At 34.4% G+C, this 14,927-nt stretch overlaps 1 protein-coding gene and 1 long non-coding RNA gene across 3 annotated transcripts; both read left to right on the top strand.

The window, feature by feature from the left end:
* Positions 1 to 2,917: 2,917 nt before the first annotated feature.
* LOC148872545 (uncharacterized) lies at positions 2,918 to 5,306 on the top strand. 2 transcript variants are annotated; one of them, XM_088967389.1, is made up of 3 exons: positions 2,979 to 3,122; positions 3,307 to 3,447; positions 3,623 to 5,306. In XM_088967389.1, exon 3 carries the CDS (start codon positions 3,642 to 3,644, stop codon positions 5,016 to 5,018), a length of 1,377 nt encoding a protein of 458 aa, XP_088823515.1. In that variant the 5' UTR covers positions 2,979 to 3,122; positions 3,307 to 3,447; positions 3,623 to 3,641; the 3' UTR covers positions 5,019 to 5,306. The 2 variants fall into 2 exon arrangements, with proteins under 2 accessions (XP_088823514.1, XP_088823515.1); XM_088967388.1 differs by lacking the exon at positions 3,307 to 3,447 and having other exon boundaries at positions 2,918 to 3,122.
* A 441-nt stretch (positions 5,307 to 5,747) lies between these two features.
* LOC148872546 (uncharacterized) lies at positions 5,748 to 7,757 on the top strand. Its single transcript, XR_016106502.1, has 2 exons — positions 5,748 to 5,799; positions 7,391 to 7,757. It is a non-coding gene; the product is annotated as an uncharacterized LOC148872546 (long non-coding RNA).
* The last annotated feature ends 7,170 nt before the right edge of the window (positions 7,758 to 14,927 follow it).

Raw genomic sequence — 14,927 nt, forward strand, 5'->3', positions numbered from 1 at the left:
TTACATTCCTTTTCCACTGTAAATTTTGCTCTTATTTTTTGTGGAAACATGCTTTAAAATTTGTAAAAATTGTCATTTTAAGTACATAAATGCAATCTTACCAAATACCCACAAAACTGAGAAGAGTGCATATGCACTGAACCAATGTTTTTACCCTTCCAAAAGGAGTCCTACCATTTGGTTCTACTTGTAAAACTAGACACCTAGGTGCCTAGCTAGTCAAGTAGGTTCTCCATTGTTATCTAGACTTGCGTATACACTTTGAAAAATATGAGGATTATTGGAATTACTACTTGCTATTTTAATGTTGTTTGTTTCATTTGTTTTTATTTAGTTTTGTCGAAACTTTTTTGGCACTTAAGTAATGTAATGCAAATATGCAACACTTGGTTCTTTGCTGTCATTCTCTCAATATATTTTCCATAGTGAAAATATTTTTCTTGATACCTTTCCTATCCATTTTCTCGTAGACATGACTTCTCTACTAACGCAACAAGTGTTGAAGAGTATTTGCACCATATAGCTTTTACATGTTTTGTGTATGATTGCAACAATTAGGAACCATTTGATAACAACTTAAGGTTATATCTCATACCATTTTTATCTCTAACTTAAACATTTTGGGTTGATAAATACAAATTGACATACAATTTTTTGAGACTATGATTGTTGTAGCGAGCATGCCTTAAAAATACACATGTAAGAGGTTGTTTCTAGAAATATCAAATTGGTGTTTCTTACTCCAAGGGGTATACTCTAATCATTAATATAGCCGAAATAACTCTCACATGTGATGTAATAACACATATCTCTCATTAATTTGTATTGATCGACCCAAAACATTTGAAATAGAAAAATCAATTATGCCAAATACAACCATGAAAGACATATTGCCTTGTCTTTTAATTGATAGACATATTTAAATAATAAAATAATCAAGATATAATCTACAGAACTTCAGCTCCAACTATTAAAGATCCCACAACTTCCATAAAAACTTCTTTATTAAATGACAAAGAAATAGCCTTTTCACTTCAACTACTTCAATTGTTATCAAATGGCCCCTGAATGATTGCAAATCCAAACCAAGCACATAGTTTGGATTTGCATTGTAAATAAATAATTTGGTGTTAATTAAGACATTGTTTATGCTGCAACAAATTACTTTATAAATGAAGAAAAGGCAAATTTTCATACATTAATAAATGGATTTGCCTCTAATTGATTGTAATAATTAAGGGGTCATTTGATAATAAAGAAAAAGACTCATTGCTTTGTCTTTGACAAAATGCTTAAATAATAAAACAATCAAGATGTAGTAATATACGGAACTTCAGCTTCAACCATTAAATAGTCCACAACCTCCTTAAAAACTTATTCACCAAACGACAAAAACGATAACTTCTTCAGTTCAACCACCTTAGTTGTTATCTTATGACCCCTAAATGATTGCAAATGCAAATCTTGCACACAATTTGGATTTACAATTCAAATAAGTTATTTAATGTTAATGTAGACATTTTTACCTTATAACAAATTCCTTCACAAGGAAACAAGAGCAAACTTCCATTCTCTTTCCCTAAAACATATTCTCTACTTTAGAATTTAATGTATTTGTTTCTAGTGCAAAAACAATTATGTATCATTCAAAAATTCTCTCTGACCGGCCATGAATACAAATTGGTTTAATTTCGCAATGATAAATTTTGTATTTCAACCAAATGGTTTTTGTTGTAATGAGTGTAAACATGGATTACATGACTGAAATCCACCTCTTTTGCATTAATCAACTATAAGTGCAAAATTTGTTTCCAAAAAAAAATTGGTATAGTTGTCAAGACCCCAAAACATGATATGAATGGCATATATATGGTTGATTCATAAGCAAAATCTTAGAAAGGCAACTGGAATTTCAAGAAAGCTTATTATATCAACCTTTATGTTGCATTTATTTGTGGTGATGTTGGTTTGATACATAAATCTACTTTGGTTCAATTTTGTAAGCATGATCATGGATTGGATAGACTGAAATGACCTAGTGTATTGGACCAATCTAGTCCAAAATTGTCTAAATTATTCATTGAATTGGATTAAACCTGGTCCATTTGTAATGGGCTCACATTGGACTAGATCGGATTGAACCAAATCCAGTCCAATCAACACCCCTAATTAATACATGTAATACTTAGAGTTAGACCTATTTTTCAATGGCTTTAACTTGTAATAATCATCTTCATAAACATATCTACAAATTAAACTAAACAATTTTAATAATACTATGTAATGTCAATGCTTGCAAATGGTGGTTGTCCAAATATTTTATTTTTTAAACATATTTGCTTAATTAAGTTATGATTTTGCCTTTTTTTCCTTTATTTGCACATGTGCATGACATGTGCCCTTTTACAAATTTTATATAGTTAATTTAATTTTACAAATTATATTCATAAAAACCATAATATATATAACAAAATATTGAAAATGAAATATTTACATGAATATTTTAATACAGACATGAATATTTTAATTTTGAAGCATTGTTTGTAAAATAGGCATGAAGAAACAAAATATTTAGATGTAAAATATTGGTCGTTAATATGTAAAATATTGAAAATGAAATATTAGAAAGAACAAAAATTATTCAGGAGATGATAATTTTTTCATGGTTGCAATTTTTGAATAAACTGTTCTTACTTTTATATTAATTTAAAATCATTTACGAACTATATTACTTCATTACAAATATAGGTCAACCATTTTACCCAAATACAATGAAATTCCAAGGGACTAATTTAATCCAAAAAATTTCCACCCAAAACCTATCAATTTTGATATTGTTTCCGAAAAAGGAAAAAGAACTGGAGAAAAGAGGCAAATGGGCCTTTAGGGTCCAGAGTCCAGACCGCAACTACGGGTTGTGTCCCCCATACGAAAGACACCCTCAAATGGTTAATACTCCAGGAACAGCAGTGAAAGAAGGAGAAAAGAAAAGCGCGTTGATGAGACTTGAGAGAGGTCGCATGGTTTGCCTGGGTTTTGGACCGCCAAACCAAATGCAATTCGATCTGCTTTCTGTCTGATTGTTGTGCCGAAATTGAAACCGCCATTACCGACATATCAAGGTCAGTTCCAAATTCACTCCCCCCCCCCCCCCCCTCCATTTGTATTCTCTCTCATATTGTCGATTTAATTATTCATGTCTGTGTATATATATTTTTTAACAATTTCACTTCATTTGGGTTTAGATCTTCATATTATCTGCATTATATAGTTATTGTAATGATTCTGCTACGTTTCCTTTGATAGAACAATTTGGTTTTGGAGGGTTTGAAGTTAATGTGGAGAAGGTTCTGAAGTGGATCGGTTGTTTTTGAGGTGATTGTGTGGTTTACCATGAAGGGGTAGAGTTGTTGAATGGTCTTGGTCTGGGGATTCAGAGAAGAGGAGGTTGGTTTATTGCAGTTCTTTTGGGTCGGTATGTAGATGTTTCTAGACTAGAAGGGAAAACTAGGGTTCTGTTTCTTCTGTTACGATGGTGATATTTTGGCTTTAAGGTTTTTTCGTGGCTGCTGTGATTTGTGAAAATTTGAGTGAACGGCTGGAACTTTGTTGCTTTTTGCAGAGGAAATCGGCATCCGGAAATGGATAATTCGGTTATGGGTGCTGGGCTTTTGTCAGGTTCAACATCGGGGATTTTAGAGCTGGAACCTTCCATTCAGAGACACCAACAGAGCCATTCGGTTTCCCATCACCATCACCTGCAAGCGATGAACTCGCTGACTGGTCTCAACGGTGATCACTCCATGGGGTTTATGGAAGCGAAGAGCACTGCCCCAAAAGGCATGCCGATGAACTGTAGTAAAGGGAAGGGGTTTACTAAAGCTGGTGTTGCTATCTCTGCTGCTGCAAATAATAACAGCAGCAATACAAGTGATGAAGATGAACCCAGTTATAATGAAGATGGCAATGATCCGCACTTTAATGGGGCAAGGGGCAAAAAGGGATCTCCTTGGCAACGAATGAAATGGACTGATAACGTAGTTAGGCTTCTGATAGCGGTGGTCTCTTTTGTTGGGGATGATGTTACTCCTGAGGGTGTAGATGGGTTGAAGAGGAAGTCAGGAGTTCTGCAAAAGAAGGGTAAGTGGAAAACTGTATCAAATATAATGATGGAAAAGGGTTGTTATGTCTCACCTCAGCAATGTGAAGATAAGTTCAACGACCTGAACAAAAGATACAAGCGACTGAATGAGATCCTTGGAAGGGGGACCACTTGTAGAGTGGTTGAGAACCCTGCACTCTTGGAATCCATGACCAATATCACAGCAAAAATGAAGGATGATGTTAGGAAAATTTTGAGCTCAAAGCACTTGTTTTACAAGGAGATGTGTGCGTACCACAATGGACAAAGGATACCCAATACACATGACTTCGATCTACATTCTTTACCTGCCTCAAGGTGTTCAGAGGGTAATGGATTTGAGGGGGAAGAAGATGTGGAAAATGAGGATTGTGATGATGGAGATTCAGATGATGAAGATGACAACAATGCTGAAGAAGATGCAGAAAGGATGGGGGAGTTTGGAAAAAGGAGGAGGGAAAATGAAGAAGATGGCAATTTGTGGCTACAATCTGGAATTTATAATAGCTTTGAAGCTGAAATAGCTGGAGTTCTTCAAGATCCCACGAAGTCAACATGGGAGCGGCGGGAATGGATTAGGAACCAGTTATTACAACTCCAAGTAAAGAGGGTCAATCTTCAAGCTGAAGCTTTTGAACTGGAGAAGCGTCATTTGAAGTGGCTGAGGTTCTGCAACAAGAAAGATAGGGAGCTAGAGCTTTTGAGGCTGAATAATGAGAGGATGCGATTAGAGAACGAGCGGATGACATTGCAGGTGAAGCAAATAGAGCTGAAACTTGATTTTAAGAGGTCAGAAGCATCTTTAAACCCTGTTTCTCTTGGAATAGATAGACTGCAAGGAGGAAGAGATCAAATTGAATCAGGAAGGGTTCAGTAGCTTCATTTCTCCAGGGGTCAAAATTTTGTTGCAACCTTACCCAATTTGTTGCTAACCTCAAAGTTTTTACTTCAAGGCTTACAAAAGTACTAACCTTCATTTGGCTGCATTTACAATCTACTAGACACCAATGTGTGTATTCTGTTGTATATTTTAATAGGTGGCACTGGGTAGCTCCTTTTTCCACAATGTACAAGAGATCCAGTTCTTGTAATTATATGTTTGATGTTTCAGATATGATTTGTGTTGGATCATGTTATCATGGGAAAAACTTGATTTTCAGTGTGATATTCTAGTTATAATTGCCTTTTTTTAATGTACAAAAAATAATACGGGTGCATTAAGAAATTGGCCTGGATCTGTGATATAGAAAATTTTGCTTTTATTTATTTTTTCTTTTTTTTGGGGGGGTGCAAGATTTTCTCAAATATTGCCTGTTTTCTCAAGAAACTGTATAGCTGGGAGCCTGGGGACCAACATTGGTTAATGGCCTTTCCTTATTTTGAGAAGGTAAAGTGCAATATAATTCTCTATATGCAAAAATTATATAGGTGTACAAGAATGTTCATGTGCAACTAATTGGCATACGCATGGAACCCAAAGTATAATAGTTATCTAAGACATATACAATGGTTTAACATAAAAAAAAAAAAAAAAAGAATCTAGGGCTTCTCTGAGATCCCAGAAATATAGTAGTTATGTAACCCATGAATAGATTGTGTTGAACAGCTTCATCAAAATTGTCTCTACTGGAGAGGACCGCCAAGTCAAAAACCAGATGGTATGCCTCTCTTGCTTAGCTTCTCATTTACCCTTTTTTGAATGATTGCTTCTCAAGTTGCCATGTCGACAAAGTTTCTTTAGACTGACCAAGGAGAGCACCTTTTGATTCCAAATGTCTCTAAGAAGTTGACCCATAGTATGATGTAGAATTTTCAATGGATGAAGAATGTGATTATTAGTTCTCCCCACTTCCTGGAAAAGGACACAATTCTGATTGGGTGTATCCATTCATAGTCAAATTCTTGATTCAACCTCATCTGGTTTTGGCATTTTTTGTATAGCTATTGTAGCAATATATTCTGTACTTTCCAATCATTCAGGCTACTTTAAGTAGGAGTTAAGATTATTCTTGTAAGGCAGCTTCATAACAATTCTTGCTTATGCAGCTGGAATTGGTGGATGTTATGTAAGTCTAGGAATAATGACTTTCAATAGGCAAGAATCATACCAGTTATCAAACCTGACTACCTGATTAGTTTCTTAGAGCCATCTCTTTTTTGATTCTTTCAAAGGAAGATTTGCATGCTTTTTAGGTTCCTCCTCAAACTCTACACCCATATGTCATGTGTCATGGGGCTCCCAGCCCAAGTGTCTTGCTCCATATTTAGCTGCCATAATTTGGCACTATAAGTCTATTTGGGACTCTATGGTGTAGCGGACAGAAATGCCATGGAAGGCCAGATATTTACCAGAGGGAGGTAAGCCCACCCTTTGGTCAACTTATCCACTTTCACGTTTTTCCACCCTAGATGAAACGTGAGAAAGATTGAAAGCTTCAAATGGGATTTTTATGTCTGTTAATTTGGTGGATTTCATCTCTAATTTGATGATTCCTGCATGAAAGTGTTCTACTAGATTTACTTGCTACTTGCTTGCTTGTATATGCAGGATATGAAATATTTTGGTTGATGTAAGTTTGATTGGTAAATTATTATCTCGATATGTTCCATCTAGTCTGGGGACTGTTGCATTTAGAGGGAGGGGCAAATTAATGCTGTGATTTTTATCCCTAAATTAATATATTGTAGTTCGGTAGCTGTAAAATACATAGTCATCATCATCATCCAAACCTTATCCTAACCGTGTTTTGCCATTAATTCTGTTTAGTGCCGCTTAAATCATTTCTTGCCCCTTTTACCCTTGATATTATCTGCCACTGCCATTTCAAACAGGAGACTGTGCCTTGTCTCTTAAATGGCAACGCGTAAATAAATGACAAGCATTTTTACACGTTGCCATTTTTCACGCGCCCAGTTCCACACTATGAATTGGTTCATTGCATTAATGGGGCTTGAATGTTTTTTATTTTATCTTCCAGGAGAGATCGGATTCAGTACTCACACAGACCATTCTCACACCGCACTCTACTCAGTTGCAACTGTGTATTGGGAATATTTTCTCGTATGTTTTTATTCATGGGGAGATATTCCCATTGCACAGGTGCAAGTGATTGTGAGAATGGTGTGAGCACGGTACTGAATCCGAGTTCAAATATCTAAGGATTTTTTGTGAGTTTTTTTCTTTTCCTTTTTTTTTTTTTTATGGAAATAACGCTGTGCCTATTTTTGCTGGAGTTCTGTCTTCCGTAGCTAACTTCAGTCTTCAGGCCTTCAAAGGAAAGCACGGGCCTCACATTCCTCAGAGGTGCAAATTTGAGCTGAGATGTTGCATAACTTTTTTGTATCAGTGTTTCCAAATAAGCAACATGATATAGCCCCCTTGGCAAATCTAGACAGGTAGCAAACATCACTAGGATCATCCATATCTAGCCTTTATTGTATTATAATGAGCTGATTCAAATGATCCTTGTTTTCGAAGAAATAGATGGTCATAAGGCTCAGTTTGGGAGGAGTACAAATATTAGTATGTAGAGTGTAAAACTTTGTATTTATTGTATTATTTTGTATGTATTTATACTCTTTTTAAATTAATAAAAAATAGCAATCTCTCTCTCTCCACCCCAACCTAATAATCGCTGTTTGTAACATTTTCCTGTCTCAATATGCTTGATACACAAAAATGGTATATGCTATGATAAAAATAAAGGTAAAATATAAAAATCTCTCCTGAAGTTTCTGACAATCATAACAATCTCCGCTAATGTTTCACTTTAACAAAATCCTCTCCTGTAGTTTAACAAAAATTTGCAGTGACCTCCCTTTCATCTTTGTTCCAATATTGGAGATTTCAAAATTATGAAATTACCCTTATAACTCTTTTGGGCATCTTTCAATATAATTTAAAATACCATATTTGCCCTTCTAGACTTCACTAGATCTAGCATTTTTATAGAATAAAATTACTTCATTCTTTTTCAATCTTACTTACCGAATTTTTTTTTAATCAAAAGTGAAAAAATCTTTTGGGGGTACTTTAATAAATTTCCATATGAAGGGAGGTAACTGCATATATAAGGAAGGTTTTTGTGAAAATGAAACTTTAGGGGGCATTTTTATGATTGTTAGAACCTTAAAAATAATATTGAGGATTCAAGAATTGGCCTAAGATATTTCTAAGAAGAGTATTAACCCTTTGAAAATGGGCAGATGTCTTAAATTCGTGTATTTGGCATTTCAGTGATTCCACGATATGCTTGATATGGGTGTATCATATTGATAGTTTAAACCTTCATTTCCCTTACTCCATAAATTCCTTTTTTCCACCAAGGTTTAGAAGGCTAAAGGCATAGTTGAAGTGTAATGTCCCAAAAAACATGAGACATAATCCTCAAAATTTAAGGAAAAATTAATTAGAACTTTTAATCATTAAATAAAATAATAATAAATCAATTAACAATTTTAAACGCTTTAGATTTCATGTTTTAAAATGCAAAATTCTCAAATTATTCAAATGACCAATTTAGGGGGTGTTCTACAACATGGTTGGTTTTGTTTTTGAAAACAAAAACAAATGCAACAACAGCAAAAAACAACATAATTTTTTGTTGATGTGGCAATTGTTTTTGTTTTCAAAAAAAAAACTAACCATATTGTCAAACACTCCATTAGAAGAAATGAAACAACTTAGTTGATTTGATCTATGCAAAAAAGAAATAATAAATCAATTAAGAAAAAATAGAAAAATAACACACCTGCCCCGGTTTACTAATAGAAAAGGTTAAACAATGACTGTTTTGTTCATAAAAATGTCATTATCGAAAGGGCAATGTTGTCCCATCATGTATTAGCAATTTTCCCGTGGATAGGAAAATTTACCCAAGTGAGAGGATAAATTGGTGAACTCTTGCATTGATCAACTTACCTGCCCCAGCTTATTAGAAAACAGAACAAGGCCTTAAATTTTTTAGGACTCCTTTTGGCCCTCTCTGATAAAGCACTAGTATAAATTAGATGAATAAAGTTAGATTAAGAGCTAACCCAAGACCAATTCTAAATATGAATCTTGGGATGGACAGGAACTGATGATGTCTAACCCCAAATTTAACCATCCAAGGCTAACCAAAATTTCTATTCAATCCCATGCATTACATGAATTTGGTTACTAGAAATATTGAAAGACAAATTGTGGTTGCATGATTGAGGGTTTTATTCCACAAGAAATTTGTAAGTGAAACAGTGGTAAATTTACCATTGGGCGTAGTTTTTGTTTTTATTTTTATTTTTTTTTTTTTTGACGCATCATTAGAACTGTTCAATAACTATGTATGAGATCGAAGAAGGAAAGCGAATGACGAGCAAGATTATGAGCCACCTTAATATGAGCAACTGAGCAGTGGGAGAGTAGCCATGGGCATAGTAGCCATCAATGTCCTCATTAAAGCATTTACTGATAGAATAATTTCAAATCATTCACCAACGCAATTCGAATGGATGGCCATTCTATTTATGCCGTGTGCAAGTAGTTTTAGTGGGTGTTTTGTATTGATGTCGTTTTCTGAAAAAACAGTGTGACATCAGAAAAAGCATTGCTTCAAACAAGGCCCTCTTGTTTGGTAATGTTTTTTTTTTTTAAATGTTGTTTAGATCATGTCTTAAAAATCGGGTAAATGTAGTCTGGAGCAACACCAAATTTAATGTTTTTTGAGAAAACATCAAATTGATGCCAATGATGCAATGATATGGCATCATCCGATATTGGATAATATAAATTAATATTGAAAACGTTACTTCGAATATTGATACAGTACAAAACCAATATTATTTTCTCAGAAAACGCCTATATAATAACATCGATTCCAAACAAATACAACTCCACATCCCCAACACCATTTTTATAAAAAAAAACAATGCGATATTCCGAACACCTATTAATGTGCCAATGCATATCAATACTAACCTTTAGCATGTTAATGGAAGAGAGTTGGCATAATCACTGTATTAAATACGAAGTAGGGGAGTATTATTACATTGGGCATAGGTGGATATGGCATTGAAATTAGGCCATTCCACTCATGGACTTGTATTGGACGTATTGTATGATACTTTGAATCTTGTATTAAGACATTAATTCAAGATTTGATATTTAAAACCTATTTATAGAGAGGGGCTTAGAAGGTGTTTAAAAGCTTATAAATGGGAGCAACGTTCTGTGCACTTGTGGGTGCATTGGACGCGTGAACCCACAAATAGAAAAAGGACACATCAACCATGTTAATGTTAACACGCATTTGAATTTTAACGTGGTCTGGTTGGTTCAATCAGACACGAATTGGTCGTGACACCAGAGCTCCTTCAATTGAACTCTCCCCATACACCGAACCCTTCCTCCATCAGCAGCAACAAGAAGACCTCTGGCGGTTCATCAACGGTAACAAGAAGACCTCTGGCAGCGACAGGTATGACTGTAGCTCTCTCCTCTTCTCTATTTCTTCTCTTCTCCGTTTCTCCTCTTCTCTTCTCATCTGGTCTCCATCAATGGCAATAGGTATGACCATCTATGGTGGATGGCAACTAGATCTGTTCATGGGCCGGGCCGGGCTTTTACTCTGTATCAACAGATTTATCTAAGCCCCGAGCCTACAACTTAGCACTTCAGGTTTGTCCATCTGCTTTAGAAAACATTGAACTCTGGCGTCAAAGCAATCAAGAACAAATCTTTGTCATCAATGGAGAAGAGGATAAGAGGAGAAGAGGAGAGAAAGCAACAATCATACTTGTTGCCGACGGAAATCTCCTTGTTGCCGCCGATGGAGTAAGGGTTCGTTGTATGGGGAGGGTTTGGTGGAAGGAGCTCTGGTGTCATGACCAGTTCATGTCCAATTGAACCAACCAAACCACATTAATGCTCAAACGCACATTAATTTAGCATGGTCGACGTGTCCTTTTTCTATTTGTGGGTTCATGCGTCCAGTGCACAAAACGCAAACTCATAAATGTGGCCAGATTTTGAGATTTGAAAGTGAGGGAAATGGGGTAAATATGCAATGCAGGATGTCCTGCCCATGAGAACTCTGCCCATGTCTACTCACAACATACTGCCCCCGTGAATTGGGAACATCTCCCCTTGTATAATACTATGCAAGAGGTTGAGATATTCTCCATATGTGGGCAAATATGGTCAGAGCAAGGTACAAAGTATCATCCATACTGTCCGATACGCCGGTAGAGCGTATCGGCTCTTTTTTTTATGTTCCACTTTTTTTTTCAATTTTGGTTCAGAGGGTCCGGTTTAAGTCCCAGATACCCTTTGAACCAGGTCTTGACTTGATACAACCCCTATAGGGGTGTATCGGGAAAGGCCCGGTATAATATATTGGCCAGCCAATACGTAATGATTTTTTGAACCTTGGGGCAGAGTTCTCGTGGGCGGGAAATCCAGACTCTATATATGCATAAACTTGTGTTTTGTATTATTTTGTACTATACATATTTGTATTGTAATCCTTCCAAACCAAGCCTATACAATGTGTAAAACAACTCCTTTTAGTTATGGTGCAAATAGATACGAACAGATCTGAATCAGGGTATATCTAAAACCAATCCAATACATTTGTAGATCCAATCCAAAGATCAATGGGATCTCATAAAGTACTTATTTGAATTTGAATCTGATCAAGATGTCTATCTGCATCTGATTTAATTTAAAAAATAATAATAAATTATTAAAAAGAAAAAAAAAATGTAATAGTTTAAATAAAGAAAAATAAAAAAAAACAAATATTTTTTTCAATTATTTTTCATCATATATATACATTTTTATAAAAATAATATACAAATTGGCAAAAATACAATATAAATAATATATATATATATATACATATATATATATCAGATTAGATCCTTTTGGAGTGGATAAGGGTGAATCAGTCTATTTTTAATTGGATCTGATTATCCTATCCAAAAATCCAAAACAGAGATATCCAAATCCAATAATATAAGATCGGACTTCAGATTGAGTCAGATCAATTTGCACCCTACTTTCATAGCTGTCCATTGGTGTTTTCCATGTAACTCATTACTCGTTAGTCTATACAGTCATGCCTCCAACACTATTACTGTTGCATGGAGTTTGTAGACAAATGTGCCATGCAAGTAGAGCCTATGTAACATTGGCTATTGAATTTAAAATAGACAAATTTTCTCCAATACAGGTTGATACCTTCTAGCACAAGAGAAATGGCATGGGAATTAGGCCTTTCCTACCATGCTATTCCATTGGTGGTGGTCTCTATTATATTGTAAGAATTGATGATGTTGATGAGAAGTTATAGCATGATGATGAAGATACTCATTCTATAGCAACCATGGAATTAAAAAATGGAAAAAAAAAGAAAAAAAATACTTAATTCTGATTTAAATATAATGGGTTGTCTCCTAAAACACCCCTATAATTTAAAATATTTATTAGAATATACTATATAATTTGCATTTTACTAAAAACTCTCTATAGTTTTCAACTCGTTTACTTAAATCAGTCTAGTCGAAAATGACAGTTTTGACCCAAACATCCATCCTTTCCTACCTGTAGCAAAAGCACAATTTCAATCCAATTATTGAAAATTGACATCCACATTCCGCCAAATTTGAAGACCTCAGGTTTGAATTTGAATTCTAATGAACTTGGAATGGATCCAGATTTTAATCCAATTTTACTTTAATTTTTCAAAATATAGAAAAATAAAAAATTTAATTACTTTTCAACTTTTGTATATAATAAAATAATATAAATATAAGCTATTAATTTATTATATACATGAATTCATATATTATATAATATATAAAATACATTTTTTTTATTTTTAATATAACTATATAAGTTTTATATATTAAAATTATAAATACTATAATTTTAGTGGATTCAGATTTTAATCGGATGATATGGAGTTGGGTCCAAATCCAATCGGATCATTAATTGAATATGTTTTGTAAAATCCAAATCCCATGCAATTACAAAAATATATCATTTGCATATGGAATAATCGGATTCGATGTTAGATTAGGCCACGGAATTTTGGATATCACCCACAAGTCTAATCAATTGAAAGGAGAAAAACACCATGATTGACATTTCTTCTTAAGTCTGGGTGTGACATACGTTATTTAGGCTCTAAATCTATTATTATCAGACAAAATATGGAGCTCAAAAAATAGCACCTAGGGGTGTTTTAATAAAAAAAAAAAACATTTTTCATTCAGTTAACATGGCTTCAATTAAGTAAACCAGTTACTTATATTTTCACAAAGGGATTACAGCTGATATGAGTAATTTTTGAGTTTTATTATCAATAAAATAATTTTTGATATAATTTTAAAAGTATGATATTTTTTTTAATATAAAAAAAAACACTGTTCATCTTCTTCCTCCTTTTTACCATGAACAAATTTCTCCATCTCCAATCTCCATCTTTCTCTTTCTTCTTCCTCCAGTCTCAAAAAAGAGAATATCAGCTATAATCCCTAAATCATAAACCCATTGGATTGATGATCAGCGCAGACTTATGTGCGACACAGATTCCAGTGCGCAGGGTATCATTGAGGGAATCGTTATCGGGTTGAACATATAACCTTTTTCTCCTTTTCACAAACGTGAAATCAAAGGGTCCTCATATTCATCCTATTCATGGTGATGATAAAGCCACGCCTCTGTACTTCTGAAAATTTTTGTACTTTTCGATGATGCGGCTTTAACATTCACCGTGAATAGGATGGTTACTCTTCTGGTTGCTCTTCTAACTGGTAGCTCTTACTAACCGGTTGGTCGGAGTTACTAACCGATTGCTCCTCTGGCTCCCTACGGAGTAGAGGCCATCACAAACGCAGTTGAAGTGGCAACGTCTGAGGCAATTGATTCATGTCGGCTGACTGCAGTTCGAACCCCAACGCAGGATTATCCACCTTGATCCGAAATGCTATCAAAGCGTTCACCTGTTTATCAAGCATGTCCGCCTCTTTCCTCATCTCTTCCACTTTGGACTTGTAAAAATGGTTCTTCTTGTTCAGTTTGTCATCAAACCTCCCGAAGTAGACCAGCTCGTATTCTCCTCCTTCATCTTCCCGACATAAGAAAATTAGTCTAGTAACGCCCTTGATCCGAACTCCCTTCCTGCGGTACCAACTTCACAACTCACAAGTATCACCTGGTCCTCAACTCTCTTCATTGGTTGCTTAGCAAGGTTTAAAGTATTGGAAACCTAAGTGTATTGGGATACATCAAGGACATACATGTGTATTGGAAAAAAACTAAGATACACAGAGAAATGTTATAAATACTTTAATAAATCATAAAAATACATCAACAACTACAGTAAATATAAGACCCCAGTGAATTGTATATACATTAAATTAATATATTTTAGTGGTTTTATGAAGAAATATGCTGTAGCTAATTATAATTTCATTAAAAATCATATAAATAACTATAATTTATATATTATAATCTTAACTTTTAATGTTTTATGGGAAGGGAAAAACCCAACTCTCTTATCTTGCCACAAAACATGCATTGACACAATGATTGTGGATATGATAGATCCTGTCAAAACATGCATTGACACAACAACTCTCTTATCATTATTATTTATTATTCATATTCAAAAATTATAAAAGAAAAACAAATATTATATAATATATTCAAAAAATAGTTATTAAAGAAAAATTTTCAATTGCTTTGTGGATATGATAGATTGTCACCCATAGAATTATAATATATTCAGTGATTGTAATCAAA

This window comes from Nelumbo lutea, chromosome 2, assembly GCF_056320005.1.
Source record: "Nelumbo lutea isolate HS-2025 chromosome 2, American lotus-T2T, whole genome shotgun sequence".
Taxonomy (NCBI): domain Eukaryota; kingdom Viridiplantae; phylum Streptophyta; class Magnoliopsida; order Proteales; family Nelumbonaceae; genus Nelumbo; species Nelumbo lutea.